General features: G+C 41.5%; 1 protein-coding gene across 2 annotated transcripts in view; it reads left to right on the forward strand.

The window, feature by feature from the left end:
* adam12 (ADAM metallopeptidase domain 12) overlaps positions 1 to 18,780 on the forward strand; it is a 146,222-nt gene that overhangs the window by 99,350 nt on the left and 28,092 nt on the right. For both annotated transcript variants that reach the window (XM_021580539.2, XM_021580540.2), the window contains exons 5-11: positions 6,003 to 6,079; positions 7,756 to 7,945; positions 10,956 to 11,021; positions 14,089 to 14,160; positions 14,719 to 14,888; positions 15,113 to 15,197; positions 17,669 to 17,817. In XM_021580539.2, the coding sequence (XP_021436214.2) occupies positions 6,003 to 6,079; positions 7,756 to 7,945; positions 10,956 to 11,021; positions 14,089 to 14,160; positions 14,719 to 14,888; positions 15,113 to 15,197; positions 17,669 to 17,817 (809 nt within the window). The remainder of the gene's footprint in view (positions 1 to 6,002; positions 6,080 to 7,755; positions 7,946 to 10,955; positions 11,022 to 14,088; positions 14,161 to 14,718; positions 14,889 to 15,112; positions 15,198 to 17,668; positions 17,818 to 18,780) is intronic.

An 18,780-nucleotide genomic window follows, 5' to 3' on the forward strand; every position in this document is an offset into this window, starting at 1 on the left:
TTGTTTTTTGGTGGTCATTTTAATAAAAGTAAGATGTTCGCCTACCACGCTGCACCTTGGTCCAATCCTTCCATCGACGAACGTAACAACTGAGTACCACTCTCCATAGTGGTGGCTGCATCATGTTATGGGTATGCTTGTAATCGTTAAAGACTGGGGAGATTTTCAAGATAAAAAATAAACTGACAAAATACCACAGGAAAATCTGGTTCAGTCTGCTTACCACCAGACACTGGGAGATTAATTCACCTTTCATCAAGACAAAAATCAAAAACAGAAGGTCAAATCTAAACTGGAGTTGCTTTCCAAGAAGACAGTGAATGTTCCTGAGTGTCTGAGTTACAGTTTTGACTTAAATCTACTTGAAAATACCTGAAAATGGATGTCTAGTAATGATCAACAACCAATTTGTCATTATGGGGTATGGTGTGTAGATGGGTGAGGGGAAAATCTATTTAATCCATTTTAAATTCAGGCTGTATTACAACAAAATGTGGAATAAGTCAAGGGCTATGGATACTTTTAGAAGGCACTGTATTTGACAAGAATGCTACTAGTCACCCATCATTCACATCAAACACCTGAACTCCAACAATGTTTTAAAGTAATCAAAATAGTTAACAATGCATGCATATGCCTTTTATTCATAACGTATAAACATCTGACGATGTAAATATTAAAATGATTTATTTATCAATGACACAAACCTGTGACATCGAAGAGCACCATATGAACTATTATTACTATCAGAGAATGCACAGTTTCTTGTTCTTTTCCATTTTAGGAATTAGACCAGCACAAATAACACAAAATGTAAAACAGCATATTGTGATTTTTGTTGGGTGAGTTTAGAATGAAGAAACAACTGGATGCATAAAGGTAGGTTTAATATGAAATACTAGATCTACTCCAGCAGAATGAGAAACACCATTGGTGTCCATGTTTCTGCTGTCAATTGTGAGCAGCGCATTTACCACTAGTGTTAATGTATTTCAAATACTAAGACCCCTTTTCCAGCTGACCGGGAATCAAAGCATTTGCTTTTCCACATGTTTTGGATGGAGATTTGTTGAGAAATGTACACAGTGCCTTCGAAAAGTATTCAGACCCCTTGCCTTTTTCCACATTTCGTTATGTTACAGCCTTATACTAAAATTGATAGTAATACTCAGCAATCTACACACAATACCCCCTAATGAAGCGCAAACAGGTTTTTAGACATTTTTGCAAATGTATTAAAAATAAAAATAAACAGAAAAACATATAAAGTATTCACACCCTTTGCTATGTATGAGACTCGACATTGAGCTCATTTGTATCCTGCTTCTATTGCTAATCCTTGAGATGTTTCTACAACTTGTTTGGAGTCCACCTGTGGTAAATTCAATTGATTGGAAATGATTTGTAAAGGCACACACCTGTATATACAGTGCCTTGCGAAAGTATTCGGCCCCCTTGAACTTTGCGACCTTTTGCCACATTTCAGGCTTCAAACATAAAGATATAAAACTGTATTTTTTTGTGAAGAATCAACAACAAGTGGGACACAATCATGAAGTGGAACGACATTTATTGGATATTTCAAACTTTTTTAACAAATCAAAAACTGAAAAATTGGGCGTGCAAAATTATTCAGCCCCTTTACTTTCAGTGCAGCAAACTCTCTCCAGAAGTTCAGTGAGGATCTCTGAATGATCCAATGTTGACCTAAATGACTAATGATGATAAATACAATCCACCTGTGTGTAATCAAGTCTCCGTATAAATGCACCTGCACTGTGATAGTCTCAGAGGTCCGTTAAAAGCGCAGAGAGCATCATGAAGAACAAGGAACACACCAGGCAGGTCCGAGATACTGTTGTGAAGAAGTTTAAAGCCGGATTTGGATACAAAAATATTTCCCAAGCTTTAAACATCCCAAGGAGCACTGTGCAAGCGATAATATTGAAATGGAAGGAGTATCAGACCACTGCAAATCTACTAAGACCTGGCCGTCCCTCTAAACTTTCAGCTCATACAAGGAGAAGACTGATCAGAGATGCAGCCAAGAGGCCCATGATCACTCTGGATGAACTGCAGAGATCTACAGCTGAGGTGGGAGACTCTGTCCATAGGACAACAATCAGTCGTATATTTCACAAATCTGGCCTTTATGGAAGAGTGGCAAGAAGAAATCCATTTCTTAAAGATATCCATAAAAAGTGTCGTTTAAAGTTTGCCACAAGCCACCTGGGAGACACACCAAACATGTGGAAGAAGGTGCTCTGGTCAGATGAAACCAAAATTGAACTTTTTGGCAACAATGTAAAACGTTATGTTTGGCGTAAAAGCAACACAGCTCACACCATCCCCATTGTCAAACATGGTGGTAGCAGCATCATGGTTTGGGCCTGCTTTTCTTCAGCAGGGACAGGGAAGATGGTTAAAATTGATGGGAAGATAGATGGAGCCAAATACAGGACCATTCTGCAAGAAAACCTGATGGAGTCTGCAAAAGACCTGAGACTGGGACGGAGATTTGTCTTCCAACAAGACAATGATCCAAAACATAAAGCAAAATCTACAATGGAATGGTTCAAAAAAAAACATATCCAGGTGTTAGAATGGCCAAGTCAAAGACCAGTCCTGAATCCAATCGATAATCTGTGGAAAGAACTGAAAACTGCTTGTTCACAAATGCTCTCCATCCAACCTCACTGAGCTCGAGCTGTTTTGCAAGGAGGAATGGGGAAAAAAATCAGTCTCTCGATGTGCAAAACTGATAGAGACATACCCCAAGCGACTTACAGCTGTAATCGCAGCAAAAGGTGGCGCTACAAAGTATTAACTTAAGGGGGCTGAATCATTTTGCACGCCCAATTTTTCCGTTTTTGATTTGTTAAAAAAGTTTGAAATATCCAATAAATGTCGTTCCACTTCATGATTGTGTCCCGCTTGTTGTTGATTCTTCACAAAAAAATACAGTTTTATATCTTTATGTTTGAAGCCTGAAATGTGGCAAAAGGTCGCAAAGTTCAAGGGGGCCGAATACTTTCGCAAGGCACTGTATAAGGTCCCACGGTTGACACTGCATGAGTAAAAACCAAGCCATGAGGTCGAAGAAATTGTCCGTAAAGCTCCGAAACAGCATCGTATCGAGGCACAGATCTGGGGAAGGGTACCAAAAAAATGTCTGCAGCATTGAAGGTCCCCAAGAACACAGTGGCTTCCATCATTCTTAAATGAAAGAAGTTTGGAACTACCAAGACTCTTCCTAGAGCTAGCCTCCCGGCCAAACTGAGCAATCGGGGGAGAAGGGCTTTGGTCAGGGTGGTGACCAAGAACCCGATGGTCACTCTCACAGAGCTCTAGAGTTCCTCTGTGGAGATGGGAGAATCTTCCAGAAGGACAACCATCTCTGCAGCACTCCACCAATCAGGCCTTTCTGGTAGTGGCCAGATTGAAGCCACTCCTCATTAAAAGGCACATGACAGCTGGCTTAGAGTTTTGCCATAAGACAACTAAATGATAAACAACATTCTTTGGTCTGAAGAAACCTGGCACCATCCCTACGGTGAAGCATGGTGGTGGCAGAATCATGCTGTGGGGATGTTTTTCAGTGGCAGGGATTGGGAGACTAGTCAGGATCGAGGCAAAGCTGAACGAAGTAAAGTGTAGAGAGATCCTTGATGAAAACCTGCTACAGAGTGCTCAGGTCCTCAGCCTGGGGTGAAGGTCCACCTTCCAACAGGACAACGACCCTAACCACACAGCCAAGACAACGCATGAGTGGCTTCAGGACAAGTCTCTGAATGTCCTTGAGTGGCCCAGCCAGAGCCCAGTCTCGAACCTGATCAAACATCTCTGGAGAGACCTGAACCTGACAGAGCTTGAGAGGATCTGAAGAAAAGAAAAGGAGAAACTCCCCAAATACAGGTGTGTCAAGCTTGTAGTGTCATACCCAAGAAGAATCGATGCTGTAATCGCTGCCAAAGGTGCTTCAACAAAGTACTGAGTAAAGGGTCTGAATACTTATGTAAATGTAATATTCTCATTTATTTTTTTAATTAATTAGCAAATATTTCTAGGAACCTATATTTTATTTGTCATTATAGGGTAGTGTGTCTATATTGATGAAAAATATTATTTTAGAATTTGCTGTAACATGACAAATGTGGAAAAAGTCAAGGGGTCTGAATACTTCCCGAAGGCACTGTATATGCCTAATAAAAAAAAGGTTTTCATTTAACAACCAATTTTACATGTTCCACTGAAATGACCAAAACCACCAGTTAAAGGTCACATATTTTGAAAGTCGACTACGTTATGGTGTCTGGCAGCTATTTTCATTTAAAAGTTTCCTTTCCAAAACACAACTGACTAAGTATTTATGGACATTATAAAACCCTAAATTGGTACACAAACTCAAAACAAAATATCATAGTGTCATAAAGAATGCTAAGGTAAATGCTAAACATAATGCTACCCAATATACACTACATGACCAAAAGTATGTGGACACCTGCTCGTCAAACATTTCATTCCAAAATCATCTGCATTAATATGGAGTTGGTCCCCTTTTGCTGCTATAACAGCCTCCACTCTCCTGGGAAGGCTTTCCACTAGATGTTGGAACATTGCTGCGGGGACTTGCTTCCCTTCAGCCACAAGCGCATTATTGAGGTCAGGCACTGATACTGGGCAATTAGGCCTCGCTCGGTGTCGGCGTTCCAATTCAGGTGTTTGATGGGGCTGAGGTATGGGCACTGTGCAGGCCAGTCAAGTTTTTCCACACCGATTTCAACAAACCATTTCTGTATGGACCTCGCTTTGTGCACAGGAGCATTATCATGCTGGAACAGGAAAGGACCTTTCCTAAACTGTTGCCACAAAGTTGGAAGCACGTAATCATCTAGAATGTAATTCTATGCTGTAGAGTTAAGATTTCCCTTCACTGGAAATAAGGGGCCTAGCCCGAATCATGAAAAACAGCCCCAGACCATCATTCCTTCTCCACCAAACTTTACAGTTGGCTCTGTGAATTTGGGCAAGTAGCATTCTCCTGGTATCCACCACACCCAGATTCGTCCGTCGGACTGCCAGATGGTGAAGCGTGATTCATCACTCCAGAGAACGCTTTCCACTACTCCAGAGTCCAATGGCGGCAAGCTTTACACCACTCCAGGCAAAGTTGGCATTGTGCATGGTGATGTTAGTCTTGTGTGTGGCTGCTTATCCATGGAAACCCATTTCATGAAGCTCCTGACGTACAGTTATTGTGCTGATGTTGTTTCCAGAGGAAAGTTTGGAACTTGGTAGTGAGTGTTGCAAACGAGGATGAGTTTTACGCGCTACAAACTTCAGCACACCATTCTACTGCCAATGTTTGTCTATGGAGATTGCATGTCTGTGTGCTCGATTTTAGACAGCTGTCAGCAACGGGTGTGGCTGAATTAGCCGAATCCACTAATTTGAAGTGGTATCCACATACTTTTATATATTGTTCCTGTATGTCTATGGCACCGACATGTTCATGTTAGTTGGTGACTCAGCCAAGTATTTTCATAGCAATGCTATTTCAAAAGGAGTCTCCTTTCAGAGCAGTAAAGGGGTCTCTTTTGGAGTCAAGTCAGTACATCCTTAGTGATTGTGTAAAAGTATGAACTGGCTACGGAAAATGCCAGCTTCAAGTATTTTGTCTCACAGTTCAGTACTGACGTTCAGTATTTTTCAAACAGACTTTTGGCTAACAAAGCAGTTGGTCTTAGAGTAATTGGTGTAGACTTGAATGAAGCCATTCAGCCACAATACAGAGTTTTGTTTTGACTCCAAACCAGACACTTCCTCATCATACTGTCTCAGACAGACAGTAGCCTCATTATGTCTCTGTACACTTAATGGCCTCCTTTCCACTTCTCCTTGGTTGACCATTGGTGAAACGAAAGATATGTATACTATAGTATGTTAAAGAATGTCCTGACACGGTTTAAATTTGACTTGAGTGTCATGTTGGTATTTTTCAGAAGAACTGTTACTACCATGGAGAAGTGGAAGGCCACGCTAACTCTGACGTCACTCTCAGCACCTGCTCTGGCCTCCGGTAAGTAACACTTCAGTCTATAGGATCCCAGAAGCCTGAGACATGCTGTGTAAGTGGCCACAATCATGACCCACAGATTGTTCCGGCAATTCTCACATAGGAACTTCATTGCGAAGAAAGGATTTGTATGACAAACCATTTGAATGTCATTTTTATCATTTTTGTCATTTTTTTATTTTTCATTTTATTTCATACTCCATATCTTAGAGCACACCAAAAGGAGTATAGTGACACCAAGATGTCTATATCATGTACTGTTTGCATATCATACGGTCTTAAATGAGGCATGTATAGATGGCCAAGTTCATCATATTTTCAGAATGATGTTTTGTGATACAAATGTAAAAAGCATTTCAAACATCCTTCATCCCAATGAAATGTATGTGAAAATTGCCAGAACAATCTGAGATACCACAAATATTTTCCGCTGCTGTGGAATCTCACTTTAGCCCCTTAATTCTCTGTCAACAAACAGGTATGAGTTTCCACTTACCCAAGAGTATAGAAGAGTCCACCGAAAGTGTATAATAGATCCCTAGACATAGAACATGGTCTTGGTCTGGGCCACCCAGTGATTATCTGTATTCTCCTCCACTCTCCTCTGGGCATGTGTCTGTGCCTAATGGCCACCTGGAAGTAATAAAGCTGCCTGGCTGAGTCTAAACAGCAACAGAAAGCCTGCTGATGTACGCTCATCTCCTGCTTAATTACCCCAAACTACAGATGCATTATGTGACGAGAAAACGTTTAGTATGCCATGAAACCTTTTAACGATGCAATAAAAGCTAATGAAGAGGAACTTTTAGCGGTAATACATTTGTGATAAAAATGTTGACCTGAATAAGAGTCCACCCACAAGGAGTGTTACTGGTCATTCTTTTTTTAATCTTGTACCTCACAAAATCCTTGAGGCAGACAGATGTTTGACGAGCAACATGTGGCTTGGCTTCAATGCCAAAACAAATTGTTTCAGAGTTTTAGTTGGCCTAAGAGCCTCTTTGGGGAGTTGAATCTACTGTAAGTCAGTGGGGCCATTTACATTGACTGAGTTATTTCACTAAGAGACATTTGTTCAGTCCCAACATCCAGTAAGAAAATAAAACAAATCTAAATAATCCAGATGCGAAAAATTAAAAAAGCCAGTACAGAGAGAGAAAGAAATGAAATATATAAGTAGGCCTTAGAAATATCCTTCCACACTTTGGTCCTTGGAAGTCCACAGTCCACATAAAGGAAACTTCTCTTGATGATCAATACAATATCCCTTACCAGTTCTTGACTTGGACTGAAATAGATGCTAGTACTCATTTTGGGTGCTGGTACTGTTTATATTTAGGTGCAGGGGCTCCATAATACTTTTGAGCTAATATTCTATGAGGTGCGGGAGCTCTAGCAGTAGAAAAATAGAGGCACCGGTACTCCGTTCCGGTGAGCTCTTGCCCAAGTCAAGCACTGTCCCTTACTAGACTTTGAGAAAGTTCTCACTCAAAGATAAAGACCTAGGCCTTTAAACTATAAACATTTTCCTAATTACAAACATTTCTGACCATAGCATAACATGCAGTCAAAAATCAAGATGGCTTCCCCCTTCTGGTCACGGAATGCTTTGTCCACACAGTCAATTTATTATGCCAGATCTGTTGAACAGCTATGCCTCGTCTTCCCTTGTCTTACAGGGGTTTCATCTCACTTGAAAATAAGACCTTTATCCTTGAACCATCGTTGGACCAGGACAATTATACACACATCATTTACCGAGGGGAAAACCTCAACCTGTCCTCTGGAACCTGTGGTCATGGCTTCAACATGTCCTCTGTTACACCTGACAACCATCTAAGAAGCCCGTTCAGAACATTCAGTACCAGGGTAAGGCTCATCGACAACAACTAAGTTTTTCTTCTGACCATTTCCTTCAGATTACCTCCATCAAATACCACATTAAAAATATTGGTACTGTAGCATTCCATTAACAAAAATGCTCATGATAAAGCTATCAGATCAAATCATTAGATCTAGAAGATGTTCAAAAGGAAGAGCTTGATAATGGATTCATGTTGTATGGGATCTGGAATAATGGTATCAGTGAGATAGATAGAGAGTGATGTAGGAGCGTGGGCTCATGGACTTAAGACATTGTCATCCAGAAACAGTGCCTTGCGAAAGTATTCGGCCCCCTTGAACTTTGCGACCTTTTGCCACATTTCAGGCTTCAAACATAAATATATAAAACTGTATTTTTTTGTGAAGAATCAACAACAAGTGGGACACAATCATGAAGTGGAACAACATTTATTGGATATTTCAAACTTTTTTAACAAATCAAAAACTGAAAAATTGGGCGTGCAAAATTATTCAGCCCCCTTAAGTTAATACTTTGTAGCGCCACCTTTTGCTGCGATTACAGCTGTAAGTCGCTTGGGGTATGTCTCTATCAGTTTTGCACATTGAGAGACTGACATTTTTTCCCATTCCTCCTTGCAAAACAGCTCGAGCTCAGTGAGGTTGGATGGAGAGCATTTGTGAACAGCAGTTTTCAGTTCTTTCCACAGATTCTCAATTGGATTCAGGTCTGGACTTTGACTTGGCCATTCTAACACCTGGATATGTTTATTTTTGAACCATTCCATTGTAGATTTTGCTTTATGTTTTGGATCATTGTCTTGTTGGAAGACAAATCTCCATCCCAGTCTCAGGTCTTTTGCAGACTCCATCAGGTTTTCTTCCAGAATGGTCCTGTATTTGGCTCCATCCATCTTCCCATCAATTTTAACCATCTTCCCTGTCCCTGCTGAAGAAAAGCAGGCCCAAACCATGATGCTGCCACCACCATGTTTGACAGTGGGGATGGTGTGTTCAGGGTGATGAGATGTGTTGCTTTTACACCAAACATAACGTTTTGCATTGTTGCCAAAAAATTCAATTTTGGTTTCATCTGACCAGAGCACCTTCTTCCACATGTTTGGGTTGTCTCCCAGGTGGCTTGTGGCAAACTTTAAACAACACTTTTTTATGGATATCTTTAAGAAATGGCTTTCTTCTTGCCACTCTTCCATAAAGGCCAGATTTGTGCAATATACGACTGATTGTTGTCCTATGGACAGAGTCTCCCACATCAGCTGTAGATCTCTGCAGTTCATCCAGAGTGATCATGGGCCTCTTGGCTGCATCTCTGATCAGTCTTCTCCTTGTATGAGCTGAAAGTTTAGAGGGACGGCCAGGTCTTGGTAGATTTGCAGTGGTCTGATACTCCTTCCATTTCAATATTATCGCTTGCACAGTGCTCCTTGGGATGTTTAAAGCTTGGGAAATCTTTTTGTATCCAAATCCGGCTGTAAACATCTTCACAACTGTATCTCGGACCTGCCTGGTGTGTTCCTTGTTCTTCATGATGCTCTCTGCACTTTTAAAGGACCTCTGAGACTATCACAGTGCAGGTGCATTTATACGGAGACTTGATTACACACAGGTGGATTGTATTTATCATCATTAGTCATTTAGGTCAACATTGGATCATTCAGAGATCCTCACTGAACTTCTGGAGAAAGTTTGCTGCACTGAAAGTAAAGGGGCTGAATAATTTTGCACGCCCAATTTTTCAGTTTTTGATTTGTTAAAAAAGTTTGAAATATCCAATAAATGTCGTTCCACTTCATGATTGTGTCCCACTTGTTGTTGATTCTTCACAAAAAAATACAGTTTTATATCTTTATGTTTGAAGCCTGAAATGTGGCAAAAGGTCGCAAAGTTCAAGGGGGCCGAATACTTTCGCAAGGCACTGTATCTGTCTGAGAGTGTCTGTAACACAATGTTCTGGGTTTGTTAACAATCTGAGAGGGGATGATGCCACCTTTCATGGTGGGAAAGCAATTGATTTGCTATGGAAACACCTATGTCTTAATTTCTCTGATATAACACATGACACCATTTGAAACATGCTAATATGGTATTTGTTTTGTAATGGCAAGCCAGGGGTCCTTAGGGAGATGTTTATTGTTCATTTGTAAATTGATGCATGCCTTTATAGCTATTGCCTCAAAGGTAGGATCAAACTTATTTTTACCATACTGTTGTAACAAAGACGATGGATTTTGTGGCAGTATGATCGATTATAAACAATGAGGGCAATTTTCGCTGTGACCAGAAACCAGGGCTTGAGCTGTATTGGTTTTGTACTTGGGTTTGTACTTGAATTGGCACTCAGACCAGCACATGAACCATGGTAGAGATCCAACCTTGCCCTTACTCTTTCCCTGGCTCCAGAGTCCTAAATCAGGGCCAGGGCAGGAGCATGGGCACAGCTCCCCACACCAGTCTCGATGTAGCAGGTGTACAGGTCCATCTGCCACCACCTACAGTACCTGCCTGCATCCATTATCAATCCTCCATTATCAACCCTTTCCTTCAGAAATAATAACCAAGACACTCACTGACACAGTGAATCATCAGTTTCCAATATTGGAGCTTTGGAACATAAAGCTTGATAAAAAGAACAGGAGCACTATGATAGGACAGGATATTTCATAGAAACATGTCTGCTCTCTGCGTGACTAAGCACATGAGTAATAGGCTTTTTTATGAAGCTTTTGCCACTGGTGTGTAGGCCTTCAATGTGAAGTTGAAATCACAGGTGATTCCGTGACAGGAGCCTTTTGAAAGATTGATAAGCAATATTTTTGAAGTAGCTTTAACATAAATAACCTCATGTGGACTCACTAGAAGTTGTGCGAAAGTGAGCGTTGTTTACAAAGCTAAAAAAAAAAAGACAGGACTTTGAGGAGGAGAAAGGAGTGGTTAAATTTAGAATGTCCATGTCCTTGAGTAAAGATTTTGTTCAAATGATGGGTTTTCTGCCCTCCCCCCTCTCTCTGCATCACAGCACAAGAGGCACGCTCAGAAGACTACCAAATACGTAGAGCTGATCATCGTTGCAGACAACAGAGAGGTAATGTATCTATAATGAATTAAAATGCATAGATAATAGTCCTAGTGTCGTCCTACTCATCATTACCATGACTACAGTATGTGGTGTGCCCATTCAGAACGGCTAGAGACACACAGACTTTTCAGAAGAAAATAGGCGAGATTTTAACAAAGCAAGAACAAATCCTCATGGTAACGGCAGAATTAGGTCAGTGTGCTGCTACAGTGCGGTCGTCGGTGGCAGCCGTATTCCACGGGAAGTGCTAAACAATTCCCCAGTGGACTAGACAGGAAACAGGAAACGGTGTGGATACAGAAGAAGGAGAGAAACGCTCGCACTGGGATTTCCCCTTGGCTGCCCCTAGCTGATGCTATTGACCTGAACTGGAAGAGAGAGGAGGAGAGGACCCACTTGCTTGTGCTGCTCTATAAGGGCCAGGCTGGATGTAGCTGACTAAGTAGGTCTACACACAGTATTCACAAGCAGGTGGATGCACAGTGGGATGAAAAAGGAGAGTCTGTCTCACCTTGGATTGCATCCGATGCCTCTCACATGCCATTTCTGCCAATGCACATGCTCCCCGTTCTCTCGCCAATTGTTTCTGAGATGAGCCCAAATCCAGATGGACCTCAGCTTGACAACCTGTCCAACATGTTATACCTTCCCTTCCAGACTGGTTGAAGATATCTGTAACATATGTGCCATGCCATTTCTCCAAAAACTACCATTATACTGTACTGCTAGGGTTGCAGAGCTACCAGTAATGTACAGAAGTTACCGGAATCTTCAGTAATTTTGGTAATTAACAGGTGATCTATGGCAATAGAATAATTGTCTTATTTGCATAAGCTCTATACAAATAACTTTGTTTGTATGGTGCTTTTCAATACAAGTAACAAAGTTATTCACATCATAAAATAAAAGTTACTAACTTAGAAACAAAGACAGATATAGCTAATTCAAATCATACATTGAAAGCACCTTTATAAAAGTGTGTCTTCAGTGGGTATTTAAAAACAGACACTGAATCTGCAAGCCTGATCTCTTCTAGCAGACTATTCCAAAGTCTAGCCCTAATAGCAAATGCCCAGTCTCCTTTTGTTTTCGCCCTAGACTTTGGAATGGTCAACAGTGCCCTGCCAGAGGATCTCAGGCTGTGTCCTGACGTGTAAGGAGATAAAAGATCAGAGATATAGGATGAAGCTAAACCAAGCCTAGCCTTAAACTTGATGAATATATATTTTTGATCTATTCTGAAAGTGACTGGTAGCCAGTGTCGAGAAGCTCAAATAGCTGTGATATGGATAGATTTTCTGGTGCCTATAAAAAGCTGAGCTGCAGCATTTTGAACTGTAGACGATGGAGTGATTTCTGACAGATGTATACAAAGAGTTACAGTAATCTAGGAGTGAGGAAATAAAAGCAGGTAGAAGTCTCTCCAGATCAGTGACTGAGATAAAATACTTGACTTTAGCTATATTTCTCTGATGATAAAAGCAGACTGGACAACCTTCTTTACATGCAGCTGGACGTTTAGGTCAGAGTTAAATGAGGGGGGACCAAATAAAACAACCTCTGATTTCTTATCATTGAGTTGGAGAAAGTTGTCAGACATCCAACATTTGACATCACTTGGTCACTGGGTCTGATTGATATATAAAAGCTGTGTGTCATCCGCATACAGTAGAAACTGCATGTTATGATTGTGGATGATGTCACCAAGGAGAAGCATGTACAGGGAAAAAAGGATGACCCCTGAGGGACAATAACGTGAATAGGTGCTGGGGACTATACTGAACCATCACTGAGAAACATCTGCCACATAGATATGACCTGGACCGGTCGAGGGCAAAGCCAGAGATCTTTGGTAATTTATACTTGCATAACTTTAAAAATATATATATTCATATGTAGTATTCATTTTTTGTATATCTGTGTCCATATTGTCCATGCGTTTCTAGAGAATATACCATATGGTTCAAGAGAAAATAATGGGAAAAAAACCATCTAATATTTTTTTGTATAGAATTTTTATTTACCCTTTATTTAACTAGGCCTTTACTCCTTTATTTAACTAGGCAAGTCAGTTAAGAACAAATTCTTATTTACAATGAATTAAAAATGGCAAAATAACAATAATAATAATAATGGCAACTCTTCCAACTATTGACTTTTTTCACAACTGCCACAGTTTGGCGCCAAAACATTTACAACAAAGACATAATGCTTTAGGCTGAGCATAGCCCACATAGATCTCCCCCACAGCACGTACCCGAGAGTGGCGCCAAACCCAGACAGGAAGATCACATCAGTGACTTTTTTTATATTTTTTTATTATTTAACCTTTATTTGACTAGGCAAGTCAATTAAGAACAAATTCTTATTTACAATGACAGCCTAGGAAAGTGTGTGTCTTTTGACACTATATAAATGAGTCATCTCACCGTGTTTGTCATTATACCCTGATGAAGACAGCTTGTCTGTCGAAACGTTGGACATAATATGTCTATGTCCTGGGAAATGTCCTTGTTACTTACAACCTCATGCTAATCACATTAGCCTATGTTAGCACAATGTCCCGCAGGGGACCCACAGATCCTGAAAAAGTTTTCAACAGGAAAAAACAAATAACGAGAGGCGCGCTACCTTTTCCTAAATCCCTGAACATCACCAACGGATGCTCCCCTAGGAAGCCAGTTCCAAAATAATGTGGTGAGTAGAACGGTCTAGCAGCACCAAACAAAGAGAATACAGTGGTACATTTCTAAATAAATTATATAAACCAGACTCTAGCGTTTGTGTTCTTATACTGTATCATATCAATAATGATTTTATATTAATAATAATAATGCCATTTTGGAAATGTCTGTACCAAAAAAATCTGTTCATTTGTGTGTGAAGCAATGGAGGGAAATGTCCCGACGTGACGATGTCTCACAGGCACATCGTCACACTTGTTCAAATGATATTGAGCCCAGTCTGCAGTACTGTATACTACATCCATGACCTTGTACTCATTTCATCCACTATTAATGTTTTTCTTTGCTCACTAACATCTAACAATATTCACCCTGGGTTGCGTGTTCAGTTTCAGAAACAGGGGAAGGATGTTGAGAGGGTGAAGCAGAGACTGGCAGAGATAGCCAATTACGTGGACAAGGTAAAACCACCACCTTCCCAATGCACAGGAGAGACCTATCATATGTTTCAAATAGAAATACCTCTGACAACACATATTAATGTCATCCCAGGCTAATGTCAGTCTCTCACAACTGCTTTTAGTCCATCTAAAATGGTATCATATAGGATCCCAAGTCAACGTTTTGTCATGAATCTTGACCTGGAGTTAGAACTCAGTGATTTCCACTAGATGGGCCAGCTTCAAAGGCAAAATGTGCTATATAGTAAACATGCATGATTTTGGGGTCTTAATTTAAGGATAGGGTTATGCACTAGGGTTAGCAGTGTGGTTAAGGTTAGTTTTAGGTTTAAAATCAGATATTATAACTTTGGCTGTGTCAGCTAGTGACCACTCTGCAGAACTACCTCCAGGGCAAGATTCCTGATAATAAATGCCAACCTGTTCCCAAGCCAGTCCCCAGCCATTTATCCATACTACCTTTTTATTTAAATAAAACAAATCTATATGTATTGTTTATATGGGAGAGATCCTAAGATGGTTGTAAAACAATGCATCCTTCTACTCACTGCCCCTCAGTTCTACAGGGTCCTGAACATCCGCGTGGCCCTGGTGGGCCTGGAGGTATGGAGCGACTCTGATAAGTGTCCTGTCACTCAGGACCCCTTCAACACCCTGCATGAGTTCCTAGACTGGAGGAAAGTCAAACTGCTGCCTACAAAATCGCACGACAACGCTCAGCTCATCAGGTGGAGATTCTACAGTACACAATCTCATAAACAAATACCTGAAGCACACACTCAAAACGAAGTGACACAGGTACAGAAGTTATACAGCCCATACCATTTCTGATTCGTATAGAAGCTTCAGTCGTTTGTGATTTGGGAAACAAATAGACTATGATAGGATTCTTAGTATGTATTTAACCCCTGAAGTCACCTTCTTTACCTCTCCTCAACCCCCTTCCCCCCAGTGGGGTGTACTTCCAGGGTACCACCATTGGCATGGCTCCCATCATGAGCATGTGCACAGTGGAGCAGTCTGGAGGCATCGTCATGGTGAGCACAACCTCAACCTCACACTGTTCCTACTCTATGACGCTGTCAGCATGAGCTCAGCTCAACACTATCCAGAGACGGCGTGTAAAGAAAAGGTTTTTTATTGTTTTGTGAGTGCTGTCTGAGAAATGATGATTGTAAACACCAGGATATTCACATCAATGTACACACACACACACACACACACACACACACACACACACACACACACACACACACACACCATCCAAGGTTATTTGAAGCTTTTTCATCATTGAACCACCCAGTCTAGTTATAAATGTACAGGGATGTGGGTTTGAGGTAAGTCATTGTACACGGAGCTTAAACAAGACACATTAACATTTTTATGAGGAGTGATAAATTATTTGTGCCAGGCCATATACTAAATGTCAAAATAGAATGCCCTTTACTCACTACCACGCACAGCCCACACAGTTAAGTTATGCAATGAGCAAAAATGAACTGTGTTTCCATCCCCACTGTATCACTTGATACCCGTACTAAATCGCCAGGCAGTTCCCTTCTCAGAGTCAGCCCATGCCATGCAGCTTCAACAAAGAGGTGTATTTCCCATTAATAGATATGTTTTCCTTCTGGCCAGGGTTGGCTGGTTATTTCCAGATGTCTGTCCTTCCCATTACTCACACATGGCAAAGGCTTGGAGCAGGATTAAAGAACCATGTATTGAGTTATAGGGCCGAAGGACCAGATGAACCACTTTGTATTTCAACATATGTTATCAGCTCCAACCCCCCCTTTATTTGGTCCACATGTAGGTTGAATTTCACAGTTTGTACATCGCTGGGTTTTTTAAAACAAATTTCGCCAGAAACGTTTGTACGTCAACCACTGTGGGTTTGTCGTTAAATGTAAACGAATACAATCATCATGTTTTGGGAGATAAAATATCCCCTGCATGTCTTGAAACTACTTCAGAAAGACCGGAAAACCCCTTCATGACCAAACTAACCCGGTTTTGTTCTCACCAATGTAGCTGCTTTGAAGGGTTGACTCTGACTTCACCTACGTCAATCCACTCTCTTCAATTACAGTGCTTGTGAAGAGGCGCTCAGCCGTGATGCGAGCAGTATATCCACACCACATCCACTCTCAAACATGACGGGGCTGGGAGGAACGTAGTTCTCATCCTTCCACGAAAAAAAACCCAGGAAACTGGTCCCACCACGCAGCTCTGTAATCAGGGCAGAAATAGCTTTGCTTTACATAGGGCCCTGACATACGACCCTCTGTAAAGGGAAAGCGCAGGAGTTTATTATGGACATAATAGTAGTCCTACAGTATGTACAGAGCAGTGTAAATCAGACGAGTTGTTAGGCTCTTTAGACTAGAGACCCACATACAGTAGGAAAATGTCTGATTCATAATCCTACTTGTTGTGTCGCATTGGATGACAGCATCCACGTAGGGGAAACATTATATGACTGAGACAAGTCTTTCTGTCTCCAGTATCCTCCAGTATATTCAGTGCTGTATGTGTGCATGTGTGTGTTTCAGTGTGTGTATACATAATTCATGGCTGTGGCTGTGGTTCACCTGGTGTACCTATCTAGGCCTGTGGAGTAGTGAAGACACACATCCACAGAGTGTGTCTGTGTGTGTAAAGCTCCATGGGCCGGGACCTTCATAATTTATGCTGCTGTTGTGTTTGCTGCTGTGCACACTCGGCACTTAACTGTGCAGCAAGCTACAGCAGCCAGTCTTACCTTCACTTCTATTGTTCCCTTGTGTTCTTCTCTTTGTCTCTCCATGTCAATCAGTGTCTTTGCTGCACTTTCTTTCAGTCTTCATTCCAATCTCTCTGCATGCATGCATCTCTGCCTTTCTCTGTCTAGTAGCTTTCTGTTTGTCAAATTTTTACTAGGTTTTTCTCCATCACTTCTCCCCTCTCCCTATCTCTTTACACCCCCCGCCCCTCCCTGTACCCTCTCTCCTTCTGAAGGACAGTTGGCTAGCTTATATGTTCACTAAAATGTCATAATGCACCAAGTTTTTATTGCTTCCCAGCATCTGTCCCCGCCGGCAGTAGTGTGTGATTAGGGTTGGTTGGGGTTGGTGAGGGAACAGCAGACAAACTGATCAGCTCCTATCCTCCATGAGCAGAATGTGTAATGAAATGTGGATCACTGGGCAGTTGGACCTAATGGAACCACTGTGAGTCAACCGAACTAAGACAGATATGTATTGAACTAAGGGATAATGGGCTCTAATGTACTACTCTACCTTGCAGCTCTTTACTCTATGCAACATCCATTATCTTCCAAACATCGATGGATATATCCACTGAACTCTATGAACTAACATATCATGCCGCTGCTTAGTTATCCATGCTAGACATTATACAATGCAATGCTTTGTTGTGATGTTCTAATAATATAGAAAGGTGTTATCGCTTCAACTTTTTTATCTCAGTTTCAAACCGAATCTGAACTTATGCTGTTTTTCCACTGTAGGACCATTCGGAAAATCCCCTGGGTGCAGCTGTGACTTTAGCACACGAGCTGGGGCACAACTTTGGCATGAACCACGACACCCCGGAGCGGGGGTGTGGCTGCAGGATGACAGTGGACCGTGGGGGCTGCATCATGACCCCCTCCACTGGGTGAGTGATGCCAATGGTCCAGTCCAACCATATGAATGGGTTATAAATACTGTGTTGTCTCATTGAGCAATAATTTTTTTAAACAGAGTCAAAGAGGATGGTGGGTCAGCTCTATCAATTCCAGTCATTTTAGGAAAATATAGCTTTCAGTTTATCTGTACTGGCTGGAATTGAAATGGAGGTTACATCAACCTTGGCATTTTCAGATAGTCCCATTTCTCTCATCAATGTGTAACAGTTTAACTTTGTCTCCCAAATCAGCTGTACAATTTACGAGCATGCAAATTAAGTTCCCATTCATTCTTCAACTTTTCAGAATAAATTAGAAACGCAACGCGTTTTAACCTTCTGCTAATAGACCATTAAGACAAGATGAATGCCTTCACAGCTTGTACAGGGTTGATCGTTATCTCATGTAAACACTAGTTGCCTGTGTGTCCTTGTCAATGTGTGGATGGCCATGCATCTTGTTGAGGGCTGGGACCAACCTCCCAGCCTGAAGACAGAGAGGCTGCTCACAGATTCTCACCTGCCCCCAGCCTGGGATCTCATGATAACGCCTCGACTGATGGACCATGTGACTGTTTCTGAGTCAACAGTGGTCAGATAAGGTGTACCGTGTGCCTAATATGAGATTTCACCCTTGGTCCGATGACAATTAGTTTTATCTGATGCTGAGTCTGGGCGTGTAGACGGATGGATGTGTTTGGGATGGATTCCACCTCCGTTTGAGAGAGGGAAAGAAGAGGAAAATAGTAGATAGACAGATGGATGCCCAAGCAGTGGAGTCTGTTATTGCCATCGGAATTGGAAATTGAGAAAATTCAGCTGCATCCTGAGCAGTACAGTACATCCGAGGGCGCCTGTTCAGAACTGAGCTGCTGAGGATCATGGGTAGAATCTGAGGGGTAGGCGGCTGTCGGACACAGCTGATTCACAGCCTGTTTGACGACAGTCCCTCTG

Source organism: Oncorhynchus mykiss, chromosome 23 (genome assembly GCF_013265735.2).
Source record: "Oncorhynchus mykiss isolate Arlee chromosome 23, USDA_OmykA_1.1, whole genome shotgun sequence".
Lineage (NCBI taxonomy): Eukaryota > Metazoa > Chordata > Actinopteri > Salmoniformes > Salmonidae > Oncorhynchus > Oncorhynchus mykiss.